At 35.7% G+C, this 20,790-nt stretch overlaps 1 protein-coding gene across 4 annotated transcripts in view; it reads left to right on the plus strand.

Annotated features, from left to right (window-relative positions):
- SANBR (SANT and BTB domain regulator of CSR) overlaps positions 1-20,790 on the plus strand; it is a 59,667-nt gene that overhangs the window by 20,826 nt on the left and 18,051 nt on the right. For all 4 annotated transcript variants that reach the window (XM_076000810.1, XM_076000809.1, XM_076000812.1 and 1 more), the window contains 8 exons: positions 2,381-2,467; positions 2,585-2,695; positions 4,533-4,656; positions 8,130-8,282; positions 15,959-16,101; positions 16,813-16,912; positions 17,863-17,895; positions 19,708-19,807. In XM_076000810.1, the coding sequence (XP_075856925.1) occupies positions 2,381-2,467; positions 2,585-2,695; positions 4,533-4,656; positions 8,130-8,282; positions 15,959-16,101; positions 16,813-16,912; positions 17,863-17,895; positions 19,708-19,807 (851 nt within the window). The remainder of the gene's footprint in view (positions 1-2,380; positions 2,468-2,584; positions 2,696-4,532; positions 4,657-8,129; positions 8,283-15,958; positions 16,102-16,812; positions 16,913-17,862; positions 17,896-19,707; positions 19,808-20,790) is intronic.

A 20,790-nucleotide genomic window follows, 5' to 3' on the forward strand; every position in this document is an offset into this window, starting at 1 on the left:
CTTTGCATTTCTATATAAATTTTATAATCAACTTGTCTATTGTCTCTTTCTCGCACACACACAAACCTGCTGGAATTTGTGGTTAATATGGAACATGTAGATCAATTTAGGAAGATTGAGCGTCTTAATAATATTGAGTCTTTCAGTCTGTAAATATGGTATAACGTTCCATTTATTTGAGCCTTCTTTAATTTATTTCAGCAATGTCTTATAGTTTTGGTGTAGAGATATTTTTCCTTTTAAATTTATTCCTAAGGATTTAAACTTTTGGTGCTATTGTAAATGCTATTATTTATTTTATTTTCTAATTGTTAGCAAGATAGTATTGATAAAGGCTACCCAATATTTAGAGGTTCAGCAGAGGAGAAGAAGCCATTGAGGAGCCTGAGAATGAGGAGCCAGTGAAGTAGAAGGGAAGGCAAAAGGAAAGAAGGTTTCAAAAGGAGGAAATGATTTAAGTTACCACATGTATCGAATGCTGCTCTCATGTAGAGTACAATGGAAACAGAAATGTTACCAACTGGATTTAGAAAACTTTTTTCCAGATGTTTTACTCTGAATGATTGTTTAAAAAGTTAGCAGTAGCTATGAGGGATAGGTAGGCTCTAGAGAGGATTTTTTAAAGAAGAGAGATACTAGATTATGTTTATATGCTGATCAGGATGATCCATTAGAGAGGAAGAAATTGATAATGCATTGAATTATCTAAGAATTTAGTCCTTAAGGGGAATGAGACAGAGAAGAATTAGCCAAGAGCTAAATAATTGAAAACAGGAATGGAATCCTAAATCCAGATTTGGCTTTTAATAGCAGCAGACATTACACAAGGAAAAATGGAGACAAGTAGGACATACATTTGCAATTAAAGACACACTTAGAAGACTTTAAGTTCAATTATATTATGCATAATAATAAAGTAGTTAACATTTATTTAATGCTTAATATTATGTCTGGCACTCTATAAAAACATCATTTATGGGCTGGACATAGTGGCTCATGACTGTAATCCCAGCACTTCGGGAGTCCAAGAAGAAAGGATCACTGGAGGCCAGGAGTTTGAGACCAACCTGGGCAACATTTTTTTTTTGAGACAGAGTCTCGCTTTGTTGCCCAAGCTAGAGTGAGTGCCATGGTGTCAGCCTAACTCTCAACAACCTAAAACTCCTGGGCTCAAGCAATCCTATTGCCTCAGCCTCCCGAGTGGCTAGGACTACAGGCATGCGCCACCATGCCTGGCTAATTTTTTCTATATATATTAGTTGGCTGATTAATTTCTTTCTATTTACAGTAGAGACAGGATCTTGCTCTTGCTCAGGCTGGTTTCGAACTCCTGACCTCAAGCAATCCACCCACCTCGGCCTCCCAGAGTGCTAGGATTACAGACGTGAGCCACCATGCCCGACCCCCAAAATTTTTTTTTAAATATTAGCTAGGTAGCATTGATCTGTGCCTATAATCCTAGCTACTTGGGAGGCTGAAGTGGGAGGATCACTTGAGCCCAGGAGTTTGAGGCTGTAGTGAGCTATGATCACTGCAGTGAGCTATGATTGTGCCACTGCCCTCTAATCTGGGTGATAGACTGAAACCCTGTCTCAAAAGATAAATAAATAAAATAATTTTAAAAATGGAAGCATCATTTAATTTTCATAAAACCTTATGAGGTTGAAATTATCAGCCAATTTATAGATAAGAAAACAAGGTACAGAAAGGTTAAGCTGTTAAAGATCATAAACCTAGTTATTGGTTGCCCTAGATTGTTAAATTCTCAAAATCTTTAATCTTAAATATTACATTAACAAAGGACTGAAAGAAAGGTATCCATCAAAGATATCAATCAAAGATATCCATCAATCTTATTTTTCTTGTGAAAATAGATTCTTGATCAAGCAGTTTTCATTTGTAGGTTTACTTAGAACATCAAAAATGTATTGTAAGGCTGGGCATGGTGGCTCATGCCTGTAATCCTAGCACTTTGGAAGGCTGAGGCAGGAGGATTGCCAGGAGTTTGAGACCAACCTGAGCAAGAGCAAGACCCCATCTCTACAAATAATAGAAAAATTAGCTAGGCATTGTGGCACATGCCTGTAGTTCCAGCTACTCAAGAGGCTGAGGCAGGAGAATCACTTGAGCCCAGGAATATGAGGTTGCAGTGAACAATGATGAGGCCACTGCATTCTAGCTGGGGCCACAGAACAAGACTCTGTCTCAAAAAAAAATAAATTATAAACTTCCAAAGAGAGCCTCTCTGAGGTTTTACTAATCTTATTTTACACATGTACAGATAGGTCTGTTTATTTTTATTACTATAAAATAAAACTATAAAGTAATTTTAGTAAAGTTAATACAGAAAATTAATATTTTGGTCATTTGTTGTTAATAGTAAACTTTTTTGTAAGAAGATTGAGAGACTGTTTGATCCTGAGTATTTGAATCCAGATTCTCGGAGTAATGCAGCAACATTGTATAGGTACGGTAATGTGTTTTTCCTTTGATATACTTTATAATGCAGCTATATTCTTTAATTTACTACATTTAAATTTTTCTTCTTGGATTTTTTTTTTTTTTTGTCTTCTTTGTGCTATAGATGCTGTTTGTGTAAGAAACTTTTAACAAAAGAAACAGAAAGAAGAATTCCTTGTATTCCTGGAAAAATCAATGTGGATCGACATGGAAATATTATCTATATTCACATAAGGTGTAGTGAAGATAAAATACAGCTTTCTAAATGTGAATTTCTATCTAAAACACGAACTAGCAAAGCAAATAAAAATAAAAATAAAAAATAAATGTCAATTTATTTATAAAACCATAACTACTTTTATAAGTGTATTTATAAAACCATGACTACTTTTATAAAGAACAAGATAATATCTTTTCTGCATGTGATCCAACTTTGATTTAGAAAGATGCTACTTTCAAAACAAAGTTATAAAAGTTACAGTTTGTTTACTGGGTACATTTCATAATTTTTTAATGAAACGTAATGTTTAATTTTAAACATTTAAAATGATAAAATTTATTGTACATTAATCTTGAAAGATATTTGGTCAGTGCCATTAAAACAATTTAACTATCAGATTTTAGTTATCTATATAATATTATTAATATATTGAATTTTATATCAAATTTTCTTTCAGGTGAATTTTGGTAAGTGAAGAAAATTGTAAGATTGGATTTTCTGTGATCTATTTGTTTCATACTTTGTCAGTATTCCATTAATACATATTCTATTAATACTTAATGTATATTCCTCTTTATGTTCAAAGCAAGTTCTCATTCTGAGTTGGGGGAGGGTGTTGTAAATTGGTATGTCTCAGAAAAGCAGAAACTTAAAAATGTATATATTCTTTGACAACATCCTACTGCTAGGAATCTATCCAAGGGAGTAATGTTGAGTTTGTGAAAGCATTTAACAAGAACATTTATTGCTATATTGTTTAAACAGCCAAAAAGGGAAACAAATGATAAGCAAACTGAAATATACCCATACAGTAGTATATTTATATAAAACACACCTAATCAATTCTTAATGTGCAGTCTTTAAGAATCATGTTGTAAAAGAATATATACTTGTATAGAAAGTCATTATTAAGTGAAAAAATAGGATATAAAACAACTAGAAACATGTTCACTAAAATGTTAACTGTGATGTTACCTTTGAGTGATAGTATTATGGATGGTTTTAATTCTCTTTTTGCTTGTCCTTTTTTCTATATTAAAAATTGATAGCACTTTTATTAAAGAAAAACCTGTTATATTTTATACATTAAAACAGAAATACAGAAAAGCACTTAATTAGACCCTAGTATTAATAGTACAACTTTAAAATGTTTCATTCTTCTCTTAGTACAATAATCAAGGAATCTTCATTAGTTATTATAAGAACTTAGAACTTTATACTTTTTTTGTCTTGACACTTGATTCACCTTTTAAAGATTACTTCCATTCTGAAAGTAATAATTATTAGTAGTATGTGAAAAAGTAATTTGTATTAGTTTCAACATCCATTTTTGTTGCCTTATTCAAAGTATTTTTCTATAAGTCAGCAGTTGATGTACATTTTTAAAATTGTCTTTAAAGGCTGAGCATGGTGGCTCATGCCTGTAATACTAGCACTTTGGAAGGTTGAGGCAGGAGGTTTGCTTGAGTCCAGGAGTTCAAGACTAGCCTGAGTAATGTAGTGAGACCCCAGATCTACAAAAAAATAGAAAAATTAGCCAGGCCTATGGGCGCATGCCTATAGTCCTAGCTACTTGGAAGGCTGAGGTAGGAGGATTGCTTGAGCCCCGGACCTTCAGATTACAGTGATCTGTGATCATGCCACTGCACTCTAGCCCAGGCAAAAGAGCCAGACCGTGTTATCCACAGAATAAGACAAACTCCCAAATGAAATTGTATCTGCCTTTCACTGTAGTACACATCATACCCAGCATTTGCGGAGTGTTCTTGGAAATAAGGCACAAATTTAAAAACATCTTTTTAAAACAAATTGTTTATATTACTTGCTTATAAAATTGAGGCTCTTTCCCCAGAGATAAGACTTGGGATGTTCATGAGTATTTGAATAGTCTTTTTGAAGAATTAAAATCTTGGAGAGATGTATATTGGCGCTTGTGGGGAACGATCAACTGGCTGACTTGTTCAAGATGTTATCAGGTAAATTTTTTTTAATGTCCTGCTCTGCAAACATTGAGAACAGAGTTCTTTTGATATCTGCTGTTTAATTAGAATTTGGATGTATTTGGACAGTATTCGACATCTTTTTTTAAAAACTAGTGGCAAAAGCAATGGTGCTGTTAAACATCGCTTGCATGGCTTTATTTCTCTTGCCATGTTTCCTCTTTCTCTTTCTTATTTTCATTCCTGAAATAATCAGTGCCTTATTGAATTTTTAGAAAAGCAACAGGTTTTAAGTAACCAAGTCAGTTTTTTCAATGGAAAAAAAATATAGAATCCTTATTGCCTTCATTTATTGTTAGCCAAACTGTGTCTTCGTTGGCCCATACATTTCTATAGAAATTCAGAAACGCCTTTGCAGTTAGGATACTATTAATATGTGCCCTTATTGTTGTAACAACTTTGTTCTTGAAAAGTTCTTATTCATCTTTTATAAATGAAGTCTATAACAAAAGCCTAAAAAAGCTTACTATTTGAAGGAACCTATAATAAACGCATTTATGGAATAAATAGGTCTTTGTACGTCATGGGGGGCTAATTAATTCCTAATTAATCTTTTGTATAAATCTAGAGTTTTCTACATGTAATTTCTCATGAATCTAAAGTCTTCCTCCTCCCAATAATTTTCTTTTCTCACTTGGGTGAGTGATTTTCAATAGAAGGAAGAACAGCTTATCAAAATTATCAGAGTGGGATTTCAAACTGTATAAGGTCCCACCCAATAGATTCCCTATGTTCTTTCAATTTTTTAAATCAGGTCTATTGAAGTATAATTTATATACAGTAAAATCCATCCTTTTTGTGAGGTTTGACGCATGCATACAATTGTGTAACTACCTCTACAATCACATCGTAAAACACTTCAATTACCCTAAACAGATTCCTTTGTGCCCCTTTTTAGTCAATTCCTTCTTCCACCCTACTCTCTGGCAACCACTGATCTGAATTCTGTCTCTATAGTTTTGCCTTTTCCAGAATGCCATATAAATAGAATTATATAGTATTTAGTGTTTTGAGTCTAGCTTCTTTTACTTAGCAAAATGGGTGTGAAATTTATGCATGTTGTTTCATGAATCAGTTTGTTCTTTTTAATGCTAAGCAGCAGTCTGTTTTGTGAGTATATCACGGTATGTTTAGCCATTCACCAGCTGAAGGACATCTGTAGTGTTTCTGGTTTGGGCTAGTATGAAGAAAGCTCCTATAAACATTTCCATACAGGTTTTCATGTGTATTTGAGGTTTTATTTCTCTTGGGTAATTACCTAGGAATAGGATTGCCAGGTGGTTATATGATGAAGTTTAACATTTACCATGCCTAACAGTTTTCCAAAGTCTCTGAACCATTTTGCATTTCTGCCAGCTATGTGTAAGAGCTCTAATTCCTCCACATCTTAGTAGCAATTGATATTGTCAGGTTTGGAGTTTTTTTGTTTTTTTGTTTTTGTCAATCTAATAGGTAGGTAGTAGTCCTCCTCACAATTGTAGCATCATTGATAATCAGGGATATTAAGTTCCAAAAACCTGACTTGTTTAACAGGACTTTTGAGAGTTTTTTCCATCTTTCTAGCAAATTGAATGTTGATTTATAATATTTAATATTATGGAGAGTTCATAAACTTATAAAATAGTTTATTTATAAGATATTGTGTGTATGAAAATGTATATCTTATAGTTTTTATCAGACTCAAAAATTTTTAATTAAAAACTATTATTTTAAAATCATAATTGAAACTAACAACTGAAAATTCTGAATTATAAACTATCCATAAATACTTTTGTGTTTAAGATCAGTGTTTAGAATTGTTAACTTTGTTTTTTTCTTTGAATTATTTTATCAACTTATAAATATCTGAAACCTGTCGATTTTATAGTTAAGCTTTGGTAAGTTTTTTTCAAAGTTTTTCAAAGCCAATGATTCAAAGTTACTTCACAGTTTTTATTAATACAGATGTTAAATATTTACCTTAAAAAGTACATCAAAGGGTATGTATTTTGTTTATTTTTTTTTATTTCAGGAAATTATGGGGGTATAAACATTTTGGTTACATGTTATGACTTTGCCACATCCCAATCATGATTTGAGAAGTGTCCTTTCCCCCGCTACAATGCTCACCATGTCCATTAGTTGTGAGTTTACCCACCTCCAAGCCCCTACCCCAAAGAATATTACTATTGTGTGAGCACCTTAGTGTTGATCAATCAGTGCCATGGTGAGTACATGTGGTGCCTATTCTTCCATTCTTGTGATACCTCACTTGGTAGGATAGGCTCAAGCTCTGTCCAGGAGAATATAAGAGGTGCTAGATCACCATCGTTTATATATCTTATAATTGAGTAGAACTCCATTGTATACATATACCATATTTCATTAATTCACTCATGGATTGACAGGCACTTGGCTTGTTTCCACATTTTTGCAATTTTGAATTTTTGCAAATTTTGAATTGTGTTGCTGTAAACATTCGAGTGCAGATGTCTTTATTATAGAATGTCTTTTGTTCCTTTGGGTAGATGCCTAATAGTGGTATCAAATCCAAGTATGGATCAAATGGTAGTTCTACTTGTAGGTCTTTGAGGTATCTCCAAATTCTTTCTCACAGAGGTTGCACTAATTTGCAGGCTGATCAAAAGGGTATGTATTTTTCAAGGTAAATACTTACCTCACGCCTGTAATCCCAGTACTTTGAAAGGCCAAGGTAGGGGATCGCTTGAGGCCAGGAGTTCGAGACCAGCCTGGGCAACAAAGTGAGATGCTGTCTCTACAAAAAAAGTTAAAAATTAGCCAGGTGTGGTGGTCTGTAGTCCCAGCTACTCTGGAGACTGACACAGGAAGATCACTTGAGCCCAGGAATTTGATGCTGCAGTGATCTATGATTGCACCACTGCATTCTAGCCTGGGCAACAGAAGAAGACCCTATCTCTTAAAAAATAAAAATAAAAAAAAGAAGACGAAGAAGAAAAAGAAAAATCAAAGAATAACCAGGCGGTGCAAAATTTTGTTTTTCTTTGGAAAACTTTTGAGGTGATTGGCCAATTGTGAAATTGAATGTATAACAAAATCAGTTTAATTCACCTGAATTTTGAGTAAAGTGATTTCATTTTTTGCTGTGTAATAGCTCTATTGAGATAGAATTACACACCATAAAATTTATTCATTTTAGGTGTATGATTCAGTGATTTTTTAAAGTAAATTTACAGAGTTGTTCAACTATCACCACCATCCAATTTTAGTACATTTCCATCTCCCCAAAAAGATCCCTTATGCCCATTTGCTGCTATCTCTCTTTTAACCTCCAACCCCAGAAGCCACTAATCTACTTTGTGTCTCCATAGATTGGCCTTTTCTGTACATTTCATATAAATGGAACATATAGTATGTGGTCTTAAGTATTTTTGAGATGCATAGTTTCATTGTGGAAAAAATAATTGATTTTATACATTTCTTTTATTCAGGCATTTCTCTGTGTTGAATTTTCGCATTGTCAATACCATTCAGAAACAGTGATTTATCCTGCTGCAGCAAGTTTATTGAGTACTGTTGGCACTGGAATTTATCCCTGCTGTAACCAAAAGGTTCTTCGGTTTGATCCCACTCAGCTTACAAAGGTAAGTTTTCAATTTTGCCCTTTTGTAGTTACAGTCCTTAAAGTATATAAAAGTAATACATTCATGTAGAAAGGACTTCAAACAGTATGAAAATAAGTATAGGAAAAAGAAGTTCCCTTTTACACCACTCCCCCATTTTCCATCTCTTCTTTGAAGTAACCACAGTTAACAGTTTCCTTTCAGACTTTATTTTATGCATTTGAGGTACAAATTATATGTAGTTTTTTGTGTTGGAAATGAGATTGTACTATTCATATTCTGTGATTTGCCTTTTTCACTCAACAACTTATCTAGGTTATCTTTCTGTGTCATTTTATTTAACTTCTGTGTACTATTCCAAGCTGTACATATATCAACAATTTATTTAACCATTCTCCTATTTATGAACATTTAGGCTGTTTCCAGATTGATGGTATTACAGTGTTGCAGTGAACATCCTTGCAATATATCTTGGTGCAGTATGTGAGTCTTGCTATAGGTTAGATTCCTCAATCACTAACATCTTTGAAAATGTCATGGAATTAAATTTCATGAGTGGATGAAATGGACATAAAGCTCTTCTTCTTCATCATCCATACAAAAAATGCTTATAAGGCACCAAATATGTGCCACAGACTGTGCAAAGCAGAAGGAAGCATATAAAATTAGATAGTTTTTGCCTTCATGGAACTTACAGCTCAGGCATTAATACCAAAAGGAAAAAAAAAGCACACAAAGAAATATTTGAAGAAATATACAGGGCCATAAATATCTATAATAGGTCGATATGATCCAGCCACTGAAGTCAAGGAAAGCCTCAGAGAGGTTGGCATTTGGTCAAGTCTGAAGGATTCATAGGAGTAGGGGAGGTGAAGAGGATGGGAAAGGGCATTCCATTCAGAACAGCAAGGCCATAAGAGAGTCTGGAAGAAACCGAGGCTGTTACAGAACACACGCATAGTTCAAGACAAGGATGGAAAGGTAAATAGGTGTCAGGCCATTCAGGGTCAGGACTTTGTAGGCCATGTTAGAGTTTTTCTTTTATCTCAGGTTTTGAAAATATCACTTGCAGTGTGGAGAATGGCTTGGGGAGTAGTCAGTAGAGTCAAGTTCAAAGAAAAGATATCACAGTCATGTTAGAGAGAGATGATGGTAGCTTGGACTAGAGTAGTGGGGATGAAAAGAAGTGGATGAATTCAATATTTAAGAGGTAAAATTGAAATGACATTGTATCAGAAAGGGAGAGGGGGAAATCAAAGATGACTTAGCTTCTTGCTGGTGCTACTGGATAGATGGTGGTGCTGTTTACTGAGGAGGAAACAGCAGGTGGGAATCGGGTTTGGAGAGAGTTAATGAATTCTGTTATGTACATTATTGAGTTTGAGGTGCTTTCTGAGATAACCAGGCAGAGGCCGTTAGATATATGAGTTAGGGGGCTCAGAAAAATGGTTAGGCTGGAGATAATAATTTATAAGTTGTCTTTCAAATAAGTGATAATTAAAGTCAGCAGGAATAGGTAAGCATAAGAAGCAGAGGGCTTCACTTGGAGCCTAGAGAAACTCCAACATCTAATGGCTAGATAAAGAAGCATGAGCCTGCAAAGGAGACTGATCAGGAGCAGCCAGAATAATGGGAGGAAAACTAAGGATGTTGTCAGGAAAGTTAAGTAAGTAGTATATAAATAAAGAAAGAATGGTCTATGGTGGCTAATACTGCTAAAAGGTCAAATAAAACAATGAGAGAAATGTATCCTTTGGCCTTAGTGACCTGGTATTCATAGGTATGAAGAATTGTTTTGGTGGAGTGCTAGATCCTGCAGCCAGGTTGGTATTGGCTGAAAAGTGAGTGGGAAATGAACATATGGAGACAGTATAAATGACAGCTCTTCTGGGAAATTTGAGAAAGGGAACAGATAGGTCAGTAACTAGGTTATGGATATTCATAATTTCTGTTTTGATAGGAGAAACCTTTTGGAAAGTCAATGGGAAGGATCCAATTGAGAAGTAGAGGTTGATAGTACAAGGTTTATGAGAAGACAGGGTAGGTTGGGTTCTTAAGCACATGTGGCAGTATTAGTTTAGACAGGAGGAAGGACAGCTCCTCTATTATAATAGAAAGGAAACAGGATGGTTGCAAACATTAGTAAAATTGTGTTTTTGTCATTTGAATGATAACCTGTTACAATCTAATGTTTTTTCTGTTCTCTATATAGTAGAAGGTAAAGCCATCTGCTAAGAATGAAAGGGAAGAAGGGGGATTCCAAGGTTTGAGGGAAGTATTGAAGGTTTGAAATGGTCTTTTTAGAAAACAGGAGAGTCAATTTTCCAGAGAAATGTTGCATATTACCAGGCAGTTTGAGAGCTCATTGGTCATTGGTAATCATAAATTAGAGTAGAATACAACATATGCCTTTTCATGTCATTCTCTCCAGTAGTCCTTGGCTGCATGAGTACAGGCATGGAGAAACTGGGTAGTTTAGTTCATCAAAAATTGGGGTTTTAGGCCGGGCGCTGTGGCTCACGCCTGTAATCCTAGCTCTTGGGAGGCCGAGGCGGGCGGATTGCTCAAGGTCAGGAGTTCAAAACCAGCCTGAGCAAGAGCGAGACCCCGTCTCTACTATAAATAGAAAGAAATTAATTGGCCAACTGATATATATATATAAAAAATTAGCCGGGCATAGTGGCGCATGCCTGTAGTCCCAGCTACTCGGGAGGCTGAGGCAGAAGGATCACTCGAGCCCAGGAGTTTGAGGTTGCTGTGAGCTAGGCTGACGCCACGGCACTCACTCTAGCCTGGACAACAAAGTGAGACTCTGTCTCAAAAAAAAAAAAAAAAAATTGGGGTTTTATCAGATGGGAGTGATGAAATTTAGGGACAAGGAATTTGAGGTCTGGCATGAATGCTATTGAATAATGGATCATAGAATTTAAGCTGGATTAGTTTTGTCATATTTGCAATCTTATTTCAAGTGTTAGTTATATGCTTGGTATATATATTTAAATTGGGTGTGAGAATTTAGGCAAAATGAGGTTAGCTTTGCTAGTACCAAGATATTTCATTAATTCATCATTACTGTTATGTTTTTTCAGTGACTTGATTTTTTTAGTCTTTGCATTTCTTTGTGGTCAGGTTATTTTCCATTTTTACTATCATGTTTCCCGTTGTTTTGAGCAAAATATACTTCTAAAAGTTGTAATTCTTTGGCTTGTTATCTTTTTACTTGTATTAAATACAAATATTCCATTTATTGTGAGAGCATTCAAAGAATAAATAGTAATTAAACTGTATGATAAGTATGTGACTTCATGTATATTGATTGAGATGGTAGCTTAGGCTAACTGAAAATTTAAATAGCTTATATCATGATTTATATTTCCAGCAATGGCAGACTAAGTAATTCAGAGCAATCTTCCTATCAAAAGTCAACTAGAAAAAGGTGGATGAAATATAAATATAAAAACCATATTAAAAGTATCAAAGAGCTAATAAGATAATGACAGGAACCCAAAGAAGTGAGCCAACCTTCAGGGCCATTTTTTTTTTTTTTTCAGGGCCATTTTTGGGGTGATCACCAATCTGAAAAAGGTGTCTGAGAGGCTGGGGTGAGCTTTTGGTGTCCTATTAGGATTTTTGTCGGGGTTCAAGATCTGCCAAAAGTGGGAAAATTAATGAATAACATTCCGACCTTTACCCTTTGAGTTGAGATCTCAGAGAAAGTAAGAGTAAATCAGAAGTAAGCAGTTCTTTCCTAGATTGCAGCCTAGTTTTGATTCCTTTGAATTGCCTATATTTGCCACTATACCCACCCATATACCTGGCAAAAGTAATAAAAATCTTCTTTGGAGAATAATAACATTATTCTAGGCCTCAAATTATTTCTACAAACAATTTCTTAACAAAATATTTAGCGCACAAAAATAATCTGCATAGATAGAAGTTACCAAGAATGGGAGCATCAGAATTTAGGCAACAAAAATAGACTGCAGGAACTACAAATATTACAATTATTGATATAGCCTATAAAATAAATAGGATTACTAGTTTAAGTTTCTAGAGGCTAAGCTCAGAAATTTTTGTTAGGGAATTATAAACTCTAAAAAGTGAAAAGTGGGTTTAAATAAAAACAAATAGAAATTCTAGAACTGAAAAACTCAATAAAGAAATCTCAGTGGAAAATTTGACAGATTTGATGCAGCTGAGAAATTAACAAAGTGAAAAATAAAAGTGAGAAGAAACTTTCCAGGAAGAAGCATAGAGAAACAAAATGATGAGAAATAAATAAATAAATAAAACCGTTTTTAAGTGTATGGTTGTTAAGTATATTCACATTGTTGTATACCCAGTCTTCAGAACTCTTTCATCCTGGAAAACTGAAACACAACTCTCCATGTTCCCTTCCTGTAGCCCCTGGCATCTACCTTTCTATTTTTTATCTCTATGAATTTGAATACTCTAAGTACCTCATACAGTGGAATCATATAGTATCTGTCTTTTTGTTTGCAAGGTCTGATTTTTTAAGTTGATTCTTAATAGAATAGAAAGAAGATAGATCAGAGGCAAAATTTGAAGAGATATAGTTGAGACTTTTCAGAATTATTGACAGATAATTAGTTATAGATTCAAGAATTAGTTTATAGATTTATAGATGAGTTTATAGATTCAAGAATTCCAGTCACAAAGCCAGGCACTGTAGCTCATTCCTGTAATCCCCAGCTACTCAAGAGGCTGAGGCAGGAGGATCGCTTGAGGCCAGGAGTTCAAGACCAGACTGGGCAACATAGTGAGACTCTCTCTTTAAAAATATTTTAAGAACTAACTAGGCATGGTAGTGCATGCCTGTAGTCTCAGATACTCAGAAGGCTGAAGTAAGAGGATCCCTTGAGCTCAGGAGTTTGAGGCCACAGCGAGCTATGATTGCACCACTACACTCCAGCATGGATGACAGAGCAAGACCCTGTCTCTTAAAAGAAAAATTTCAGGCCGGGCGTGGTGGCTCACGCCTGTAATCCTAGCTCTCTGGGAGGCCGAGGCGGGCGGATTGCTCGAGGTCAGGAGTTCGAAACCAGCCTGAGCAAGAGCGAGACCCCGTCTCTACTATAAATAGAAAGAAATTAATTGGCCAACTAATATATATAGAAAAAATTAGCCGGGCATGGTGGCGAATGCCTGTAGTCCCAGCTACTTGGGAGGCTGAGGCAGGAGGATTGCTTGAGCCCAGGAGTTTGAGGTTGCTGTGAGCTAGGCTGACGCCACGGCACTCACTCTAGCCTGGGCAACAAAGCGAGACTCTGTCTCAGAAAAAAAAAAAAGAAAAATTTCAGTGATTCCTACTAAGAAATCCATACCTTCATATATTATATTGAAAGTCCAGAAAACTAAGGACATTTTACAAAGGAGTCAGAATCCCTTCAAAACATCAATAATTAGACAGACTTCCCATCCCAGCAGTAGCAGTGGAAGCCAGAGGATAGTATACAAGGTCTTCTGGATAGAGCTGGAGCCCATTCTACTTAGTGAAGTATCACAAGAATGGAAAAACAAGCACCACATGTAGTCACCATCAAATTGGTATAAACTGACTTAACTGACCAACACTTAAGTATACATATAGTAGTAACATTCATCAGGTGTTGGAGGGGGGGGGGAGGGGATGGGTATATTCACACCTAATGGGTGCAGTGTGCACCATGTGGCGCATGGATACACTTGGAGCTCTGATTCGGGTGGGACAAAGGCAGCCAGCTAATTTTTTGTTTCTATTTTTAGTTGACTGGCTTATTTTTTTTCTATTTTTAGTAGAGACGGGGTCTCACTCTTGCTCAGGCTGGTCTTGAACTCCTGACCTCAAGCAATCCTCCCACCTCAGCCTCCCAGGGTGCTAGGATTACAAGTGTGAGCCACCATGCCTGGCACCTATCAGGTTTTTATTGGGAACTGTGCAAAGCTGATTCTAAAATTTATATGGAGCTCAGAGAGCCAAGAATAGCCAAGATACTCTCAAAGAAGACAAAGTTAGAAGGACTTACTCTGCTAGATATCAGGATTTATGATAAAGCTATGCTACTTAAGACAGGGTGATACTTTCAAAGAGTAGACGAATGGACCAATAGAAGGAAAATAGAATACTAAGAAATAGACTTAGATATTTGGCTGTGACAAAGGTGGCTTTACAGAGCAGTGAGCAAAGGATGGGCTTTCCAATAACAGGTACTGGAACGTTGCAGTACCATATTGGAAAAAAATCAGATCACACGCTAGCCCAAACTATTTACCAAAAAAGGCCTATATGTGAAAGGAAAACTAATGAAACTATTAATATTAAAAGATAATACCATAAGGGAAAAAGTTGGTAAGTTCAAGTACATCAATTGCATCAAATAAATTGAAACTGAAGAGACAAACTTACAGGTAGAATGGGATATTAGCAACACATATATCCATAAAAGATTAATGTTGTCAATATATTTTTTTAAAAACTCCTACAAATCAATAGGAAAAAGATAGATAACAGGCACTTCACATAAGAAAACATTCATTTGTCCTGTCAACATGTAAAGGGCAACTTCATTTGTAACTGGGGAAATACAAATTAAAACCACAGTGAATACCAATACATACCAGAATGACTAAAATTAAAATGTCTCACTAAGTGTGAGTATGTAGAGTAATGGGAATTCTTATATTCTGTGATGTTAATATAATGTAGTATACATAAGCACTTGTGCACCAGGAAACATGTAAAAGAATGTTCACAGCAATAGTATTTGTAATAGACCCAAACTGGAAACAATCCATCCTTCAGCTATAGAAGAGGTAAACAAATGGTGTATATTCATACAATGGAACACTCTACATTAAATCAAATATTATTATTACATACAGTAATGTGGTTGAATCCTAAAAATATAATGATTGAACAAAACAAGTGAGGTAAAACTAAACTATAGTGTTTAGGGATGCATCCTAAGTGGCAAAAGGATAAAGAAAAGCAAGAAAGCAATTACCATAAAAGTCAAGATATCAACTAAATGGGCTAAGTAAATAAGAAAAAAAAAAAAAAAAGTCAAGATAGATGTTATCTTTTGGAGGGATGGAGGCAGTTATGGGAATAGACCTGTGGGGACTTCTGGAGTGTTGGCAATATTCTAAATCTTAAAGTGGATGATGGTTATATGGATATGCTTGGGTATTTGTTAAGCTGTACATTTATGTTTTGATCTCTTTTCCGTGTGAGTATTTTTTCTTGAGAAAAAGTTGTAAAATGTTTATATGATGATATGACTAGGCAAAGAAGAAGAAAAATATACAGTGATCTTTAAAGGAGTATCCCTATAAGAGGCCAGGCGTGGTGGCTCATACCTATAATCCCAGCACTTTGGGAGACCAAGGTTGAAGGATTTCTTGAGGCCAGGAGTTTGAGACCAGCCTGGGCAATATAGCAAGACCCTGTCTCTACAAAAAAATTTTAAAAATTAGCCTGGCGTGGTGCCATCCACTTGTAGTCCTAGCTACTTGGGAGGCTGAAGTGGGAGAATCACTTGAGCCCAGAGGTTACAATGACCTATGATCACACCACGGCACTCCAGCCTGGGTAACAAAACAGGACTCTTTCTCTAAAAATAAAATTAAAAAATAAATAAACAAAGGGATGTTTCTATAATGAACAAACCTCTAATTTAGTGTCTCTTATGTAACAGGGCTGTAAAGTGAGAGACCATGTGGCTGCATTTCGTGATCAAGGTGAAGGTGATTTGCTGTCCTGTCCGACTACTAGAATACTGGATGATCTGCATAAGCACAAAGATGTTATTGCTGTGCCCTTTTCAAAAGATACAGTTAGGTAAGAGGAAAAAAATGAACACTGTATAGTAGCTTATTCAGTGGTTCTCATTTCAGAACCCCGTATCCCCTAGTGCTTCCCCACATCAGCAGTATTAGTACTCAAATAGTTTACATTATTTCAGAAAGCAAGCAGATATTTATTTGATAGGCAAAACAAAAATATTGGAGGTCCAAGGGGAGGAAAAACTAATGAAAAGTCCTTGGTGGTTAAAAAGGTTGGGACCTTAAATCCAGTTGGTTGGTGGGGAGGTTGTAGGGGTTTTTTTTCCCCAAAATTGCCTAAGTCCTTCTTAAATGGTCAATTGATAAAACTAGAAAAAAAGTTGATGGTTGAGTTCATCTTTCCATAAGTCTGAACTCCTTGGATTCAGTAATTTCTGGAGTCACTTCTACCATTGTGCAATTGTAGCAGGCTGTTAGATTGGGGAATAGAGGACCCTTTAAAAGAGGCTGTTCTCAAATCAGTACCCATCACGACAGCCTGTTCAGCTACCTAGCTTCTAGTGCAGTGGTGCTCCCTGTGTGATGTGACTTTGGCTTGGGGAATCACTACATGAATTAAGAAATGTAAATGTTGAAGTGGCATCCTTATATTCAGGAACTATATTCCTAAAGAGTGATTTATTAAATGTTAGCAATAAAAAGATATTCACATTTACATTTTTAAGAAAGTGAACATTTATCCATAAAAATGTCTTTTTCTTTCAAGTGATCTTGGGGTTGGTCCTTGTGATGAAAAGGTTCTAGAATGTGATGTTTTACTGGAGCCAAATACACCATGGGGCCCCAAAACTGGGGAGCTCAATGCTGTGAGTAGTTTGTTTCACTTATTCTTTATTTATATAAACAATTAATGACATTTACTCTTTGACAGAAACCTGGTCAGTTTAAATTGAAATTGAGCTGACTCCCTAATCATAACAAGGTATTATGCTGAATTAATTTGAGTTAAAGGACTATACAGGTAATAGGATACATTCCTTGCCCTCAAAGAATTAATAACTAATAGATTTAAAGTTAGGAGGGAAAAATAACATGATCTTTTAGGATTTTTATTATGAACAAATAATGATTTAAGGAATGAAGATAGTATGAATGAATATTTTGTCCCTTCCTTGCTCTATAGACTTTTTCAGTATGAAATTATGTTTTTATTATAATCAGGAATATATTTTGTTTTTACAAAGTTTCAAAACTGAAATATTTTAGAGGTGACCAGAAACTTTGGTTCCTTTGATTATTTTTTATTCCTTTTTACTTTGTTACTAAGGACCAGGGAATCTGTTTGCCTCTGAACTTTTGTCTTTGTGTTGGTTAAGGTAGCATTTACTTAAGAAAGTGACAGCTATACAAATATTCAGTCATTAATATTTATCTATGAATTATATATAAAATAGCAAATTAAATTTTTAAATGTCCATTTGTAATCTGCTTCCTTAATTTATAATAAAATTTAAACATTAAAAAGTGATTGAAGTAGTTTTAAAAATAACTGTTATCTCTACATGTGATTTACTTGTCCTTTGGAAATAATACTGGAAAAGTGTCCTTTTTTTAAACATCCACATATTCCTTTAGCAGAGGATATTAAAGACTATAATATATCACTTCTAGCCTGAGTTTTAAATTATTTTTTCAAGCTAGAATGGAACTCTATTTGTAACTTTTTTTTAGCTCTTCTACAATATCCATGTGAAAATAAGGAACTTCAATCTAGGTAGATGCCAATTTATTAATCTCTTATTCCTCTATTTTATAGTTCTTGTCACTGAAAAACTGGACTCTGCAGCTGGTAAGTGAGCAATTATATTCAGCTTTCATGGATCTTTTTCTTCCTAAATTAAAGTTTAGTTTAATGGAATCCTACCAGTATGCTATTTTAAAACTTTTAGTTAAATGTATGTCTTCCTTTTCAGCTTTTCCAATTTTACACTTACTAATAATGCCATTAAGATGTTTAAGACTGGGCCGGGCGCGGTGGCTCACCCCTGTAATCCTAGCACTTTGGGAGGCCGAGGTGGGCAGATTGCTCGAGGTCAGGAGTTCGAAACCAGCCTGAGCAAGAGTGAGACCCTGTCTCTACTATAAATAGAAAGAAATTAATTGGCCAACTAATATATATAGAAAAAATTAGCCGGGCATGGTGGTGCATGCCCGTAGTCCCAGCTACTTGGGAGGCTGAGGCAGCAAGATCGCTTGAGCCCAGGAGTTTGAGGTTGCTGTGAGGTAGGCTGACGCCACGGCACTCACTCTAGCCTGGGCAATAAAGTGAGACTCTGTCTCAAAAAAAGAAAAAGTTGTTTAAGACTATGTAAGATTGTTTAAAAGAGACATATACTCCATTATCTGGCTGCATAATCCACAGGTGTGGTTAAAGACTTTTTAAAGTCACTTATAAGTCACACTTAGGATATTGAACAAAGCAAAAAAATCTATAAAGTGCCAATTATTTGGTGGCTGATTGGTTCATTTTTTTACCTGTTTGCCAGTAGTATAGCATCTTCCATCAGTATTCATAATAATGGAATAGGAATTTGGATTAGTGATGACAGACGGTAGGGTGGATAGATACAGGAAACTAATGCACATATGGTTAAGTAACCTGGGACTTTAAGTAATCCAGGGTGAATCCACATTCCCCCAGTGTGCATGTGTCTACTATGGCCATATCACCCTGAACATGCCCAATCTCATCTGATCTTGGAAGCTAAGCAGGGTCAGGCCTGGTTAGTACTTGGATGGGAAAATGTGCACATGTGCTTATCTATGAGACTACTTTACTATTGGCAATTATTATATTATACTTTAATCTTAATATCAAGGAACATACATTCAGTGGAGTGATGGAGATACAATTCAATAAATACGGAGTACCTACCATGTTTCCCCGAAAATAAGACCTACCCATAAAATCAGCCCTAGCAGGATTTCTAAGCATTTGCACAATATAAGCCCTACCCTGAAAATAAGACCTAGTGATGGGCATGGCTACGCAGTGTATCTGCACAACACATACATTTCATCGTGGAGTGGTAAAGAAGACGAGCAGCCCTTCTCATTTGCCCCATGAGAGTTCTGTTGCTCTACATGAGAGATTGGGGCCAATGGTTCTAAAGGAAATAGAGTGGCAAGAAATTCAGGATGGAATTTGGGGTTTGGAGAGTTATGATGATGTTCCAGAGGAAGATGACTTAACTATATTTGAATAAATGTAGATTATTGTACCATACTTAAAAAAAATAACACATCCCCTGAAAATAAGCCCTAAGGTGTCTTCTTGAGGAAAAATAAATATAAGACCCTGTCTTATTTTCGGGGAAACATGGTATTATAATGCCTTTCACTCTGCTAAGTTCTGTGAATGAAATAAATCAAAAATATTTGATGTAATATAATCCTGTCTTGAATGTAGAGAGTCTTATGTCCATTTCCTAGATGTTGTGCCTTATAGGCACAACATCTGCCTATTGGTCCTTTTATTTGCTCTTGTTTGACTCATTTCATTCAGCATAAATTTAGATAAATGTGTTTGAAAGAATTCATTAGAGATGTGATAACATTACATTTGTAATAGATGTGTTTTGTTTTGTTTTGTTAAATTTAGAAACAACAGTCATTATTTTCAGAAGAAGAAGAATATACCACTGGATCTGAGGTCACTGAAGATGAAGTTGGAGATGAAGAAGAAGTATCCAAGAAACAAAGTATTGGATTTTAAGTTAAAATCAAATCTCACTGTTTATGAAGGGGTTGCATTCTGAAGCCTTTAATGCAAAGGATAGGGACTTGGCTTTATATAGCTACATGGTATAAAGAAAATAAAGGAGGTAGACAGGCACAGTGGCTCATGCCTATAATTCTGGCACTTTGGGAGGCCGAGGCAGGAGGATTGCTTGAGGCCAGGAGTTTGAAACCAGCCTGAGCAAGAGCAATACCATGTCACTACAAGAAATAGAAAAATTAGCCAGGCATTGATGACGCATACCTTTAGTCCCAGCTACTCAGTAGGTTGAGGCAGGAGGATCACTTGAGCCCAGGAGTTGGAGGTTGCAGTAAGCTATGATGATACCACTGTACTCCAGCTGGGCAACAGAGTTAGACTCTGTCTTTAAAAAAAAAGAGACCTGGGGTGGTGGCTCACGCCTGTAATTCTAGCACTCTGGGAGGCCAAGGCAGGAGGATCGCTCAAGGTCAGGAGTTTGAAACCACCCTGAGCAAGAGCAAGACCCTGTCTTTACTAAAAATAGAAAGAAATTAATTGGCTAACTAAAAATATGTAGAAAAAATTAGCCTGGCATGGTGAGTGGTGCATGCCTGTAGTCCCAGCTACTCGGGTGGCTGAGGCAGAAGGATTGCTTGAGCCCAGGAGTTTGAGGTTGCTGTGAGCTAGGCTGATGCCACAGCACTCTAGCCAGGGCAACAGAGTGAGACTCTGTCTCAAAAAAAAAAAAAAAAAAAAAGAAAGGAGGCAGTGCTATTAAAATTCCCTAACCCGGGCACCAACACAGAACACTCATTAAGTTATAAAGAAAGTGCAATGAACTGAGAAATAATCCTCTAAATTTTCACTGAAGTGTAAGTTAGTGTGTTGCTGAAAGTGTGTGACTCATATCAGATGAAATGTGATCTGAGATGTGTACCTGAGGTTATTTGGAGTGACACTCAAATGAACCATTACATAATATCA

This window comes from Microcebus murinus, chromosome 3 (assembly GCF_040939455.1).
Source record: "Microcebus murinus isolate Inina chromosome 3, M.murinus_Inina_mat1.0, whole genome shotgun sequence".
NCBI lineage: Eukaryota > Metazoa > Chordata > Mammalia > Primates > Cheirogaleidae > Microcebus > Microcebus murinus.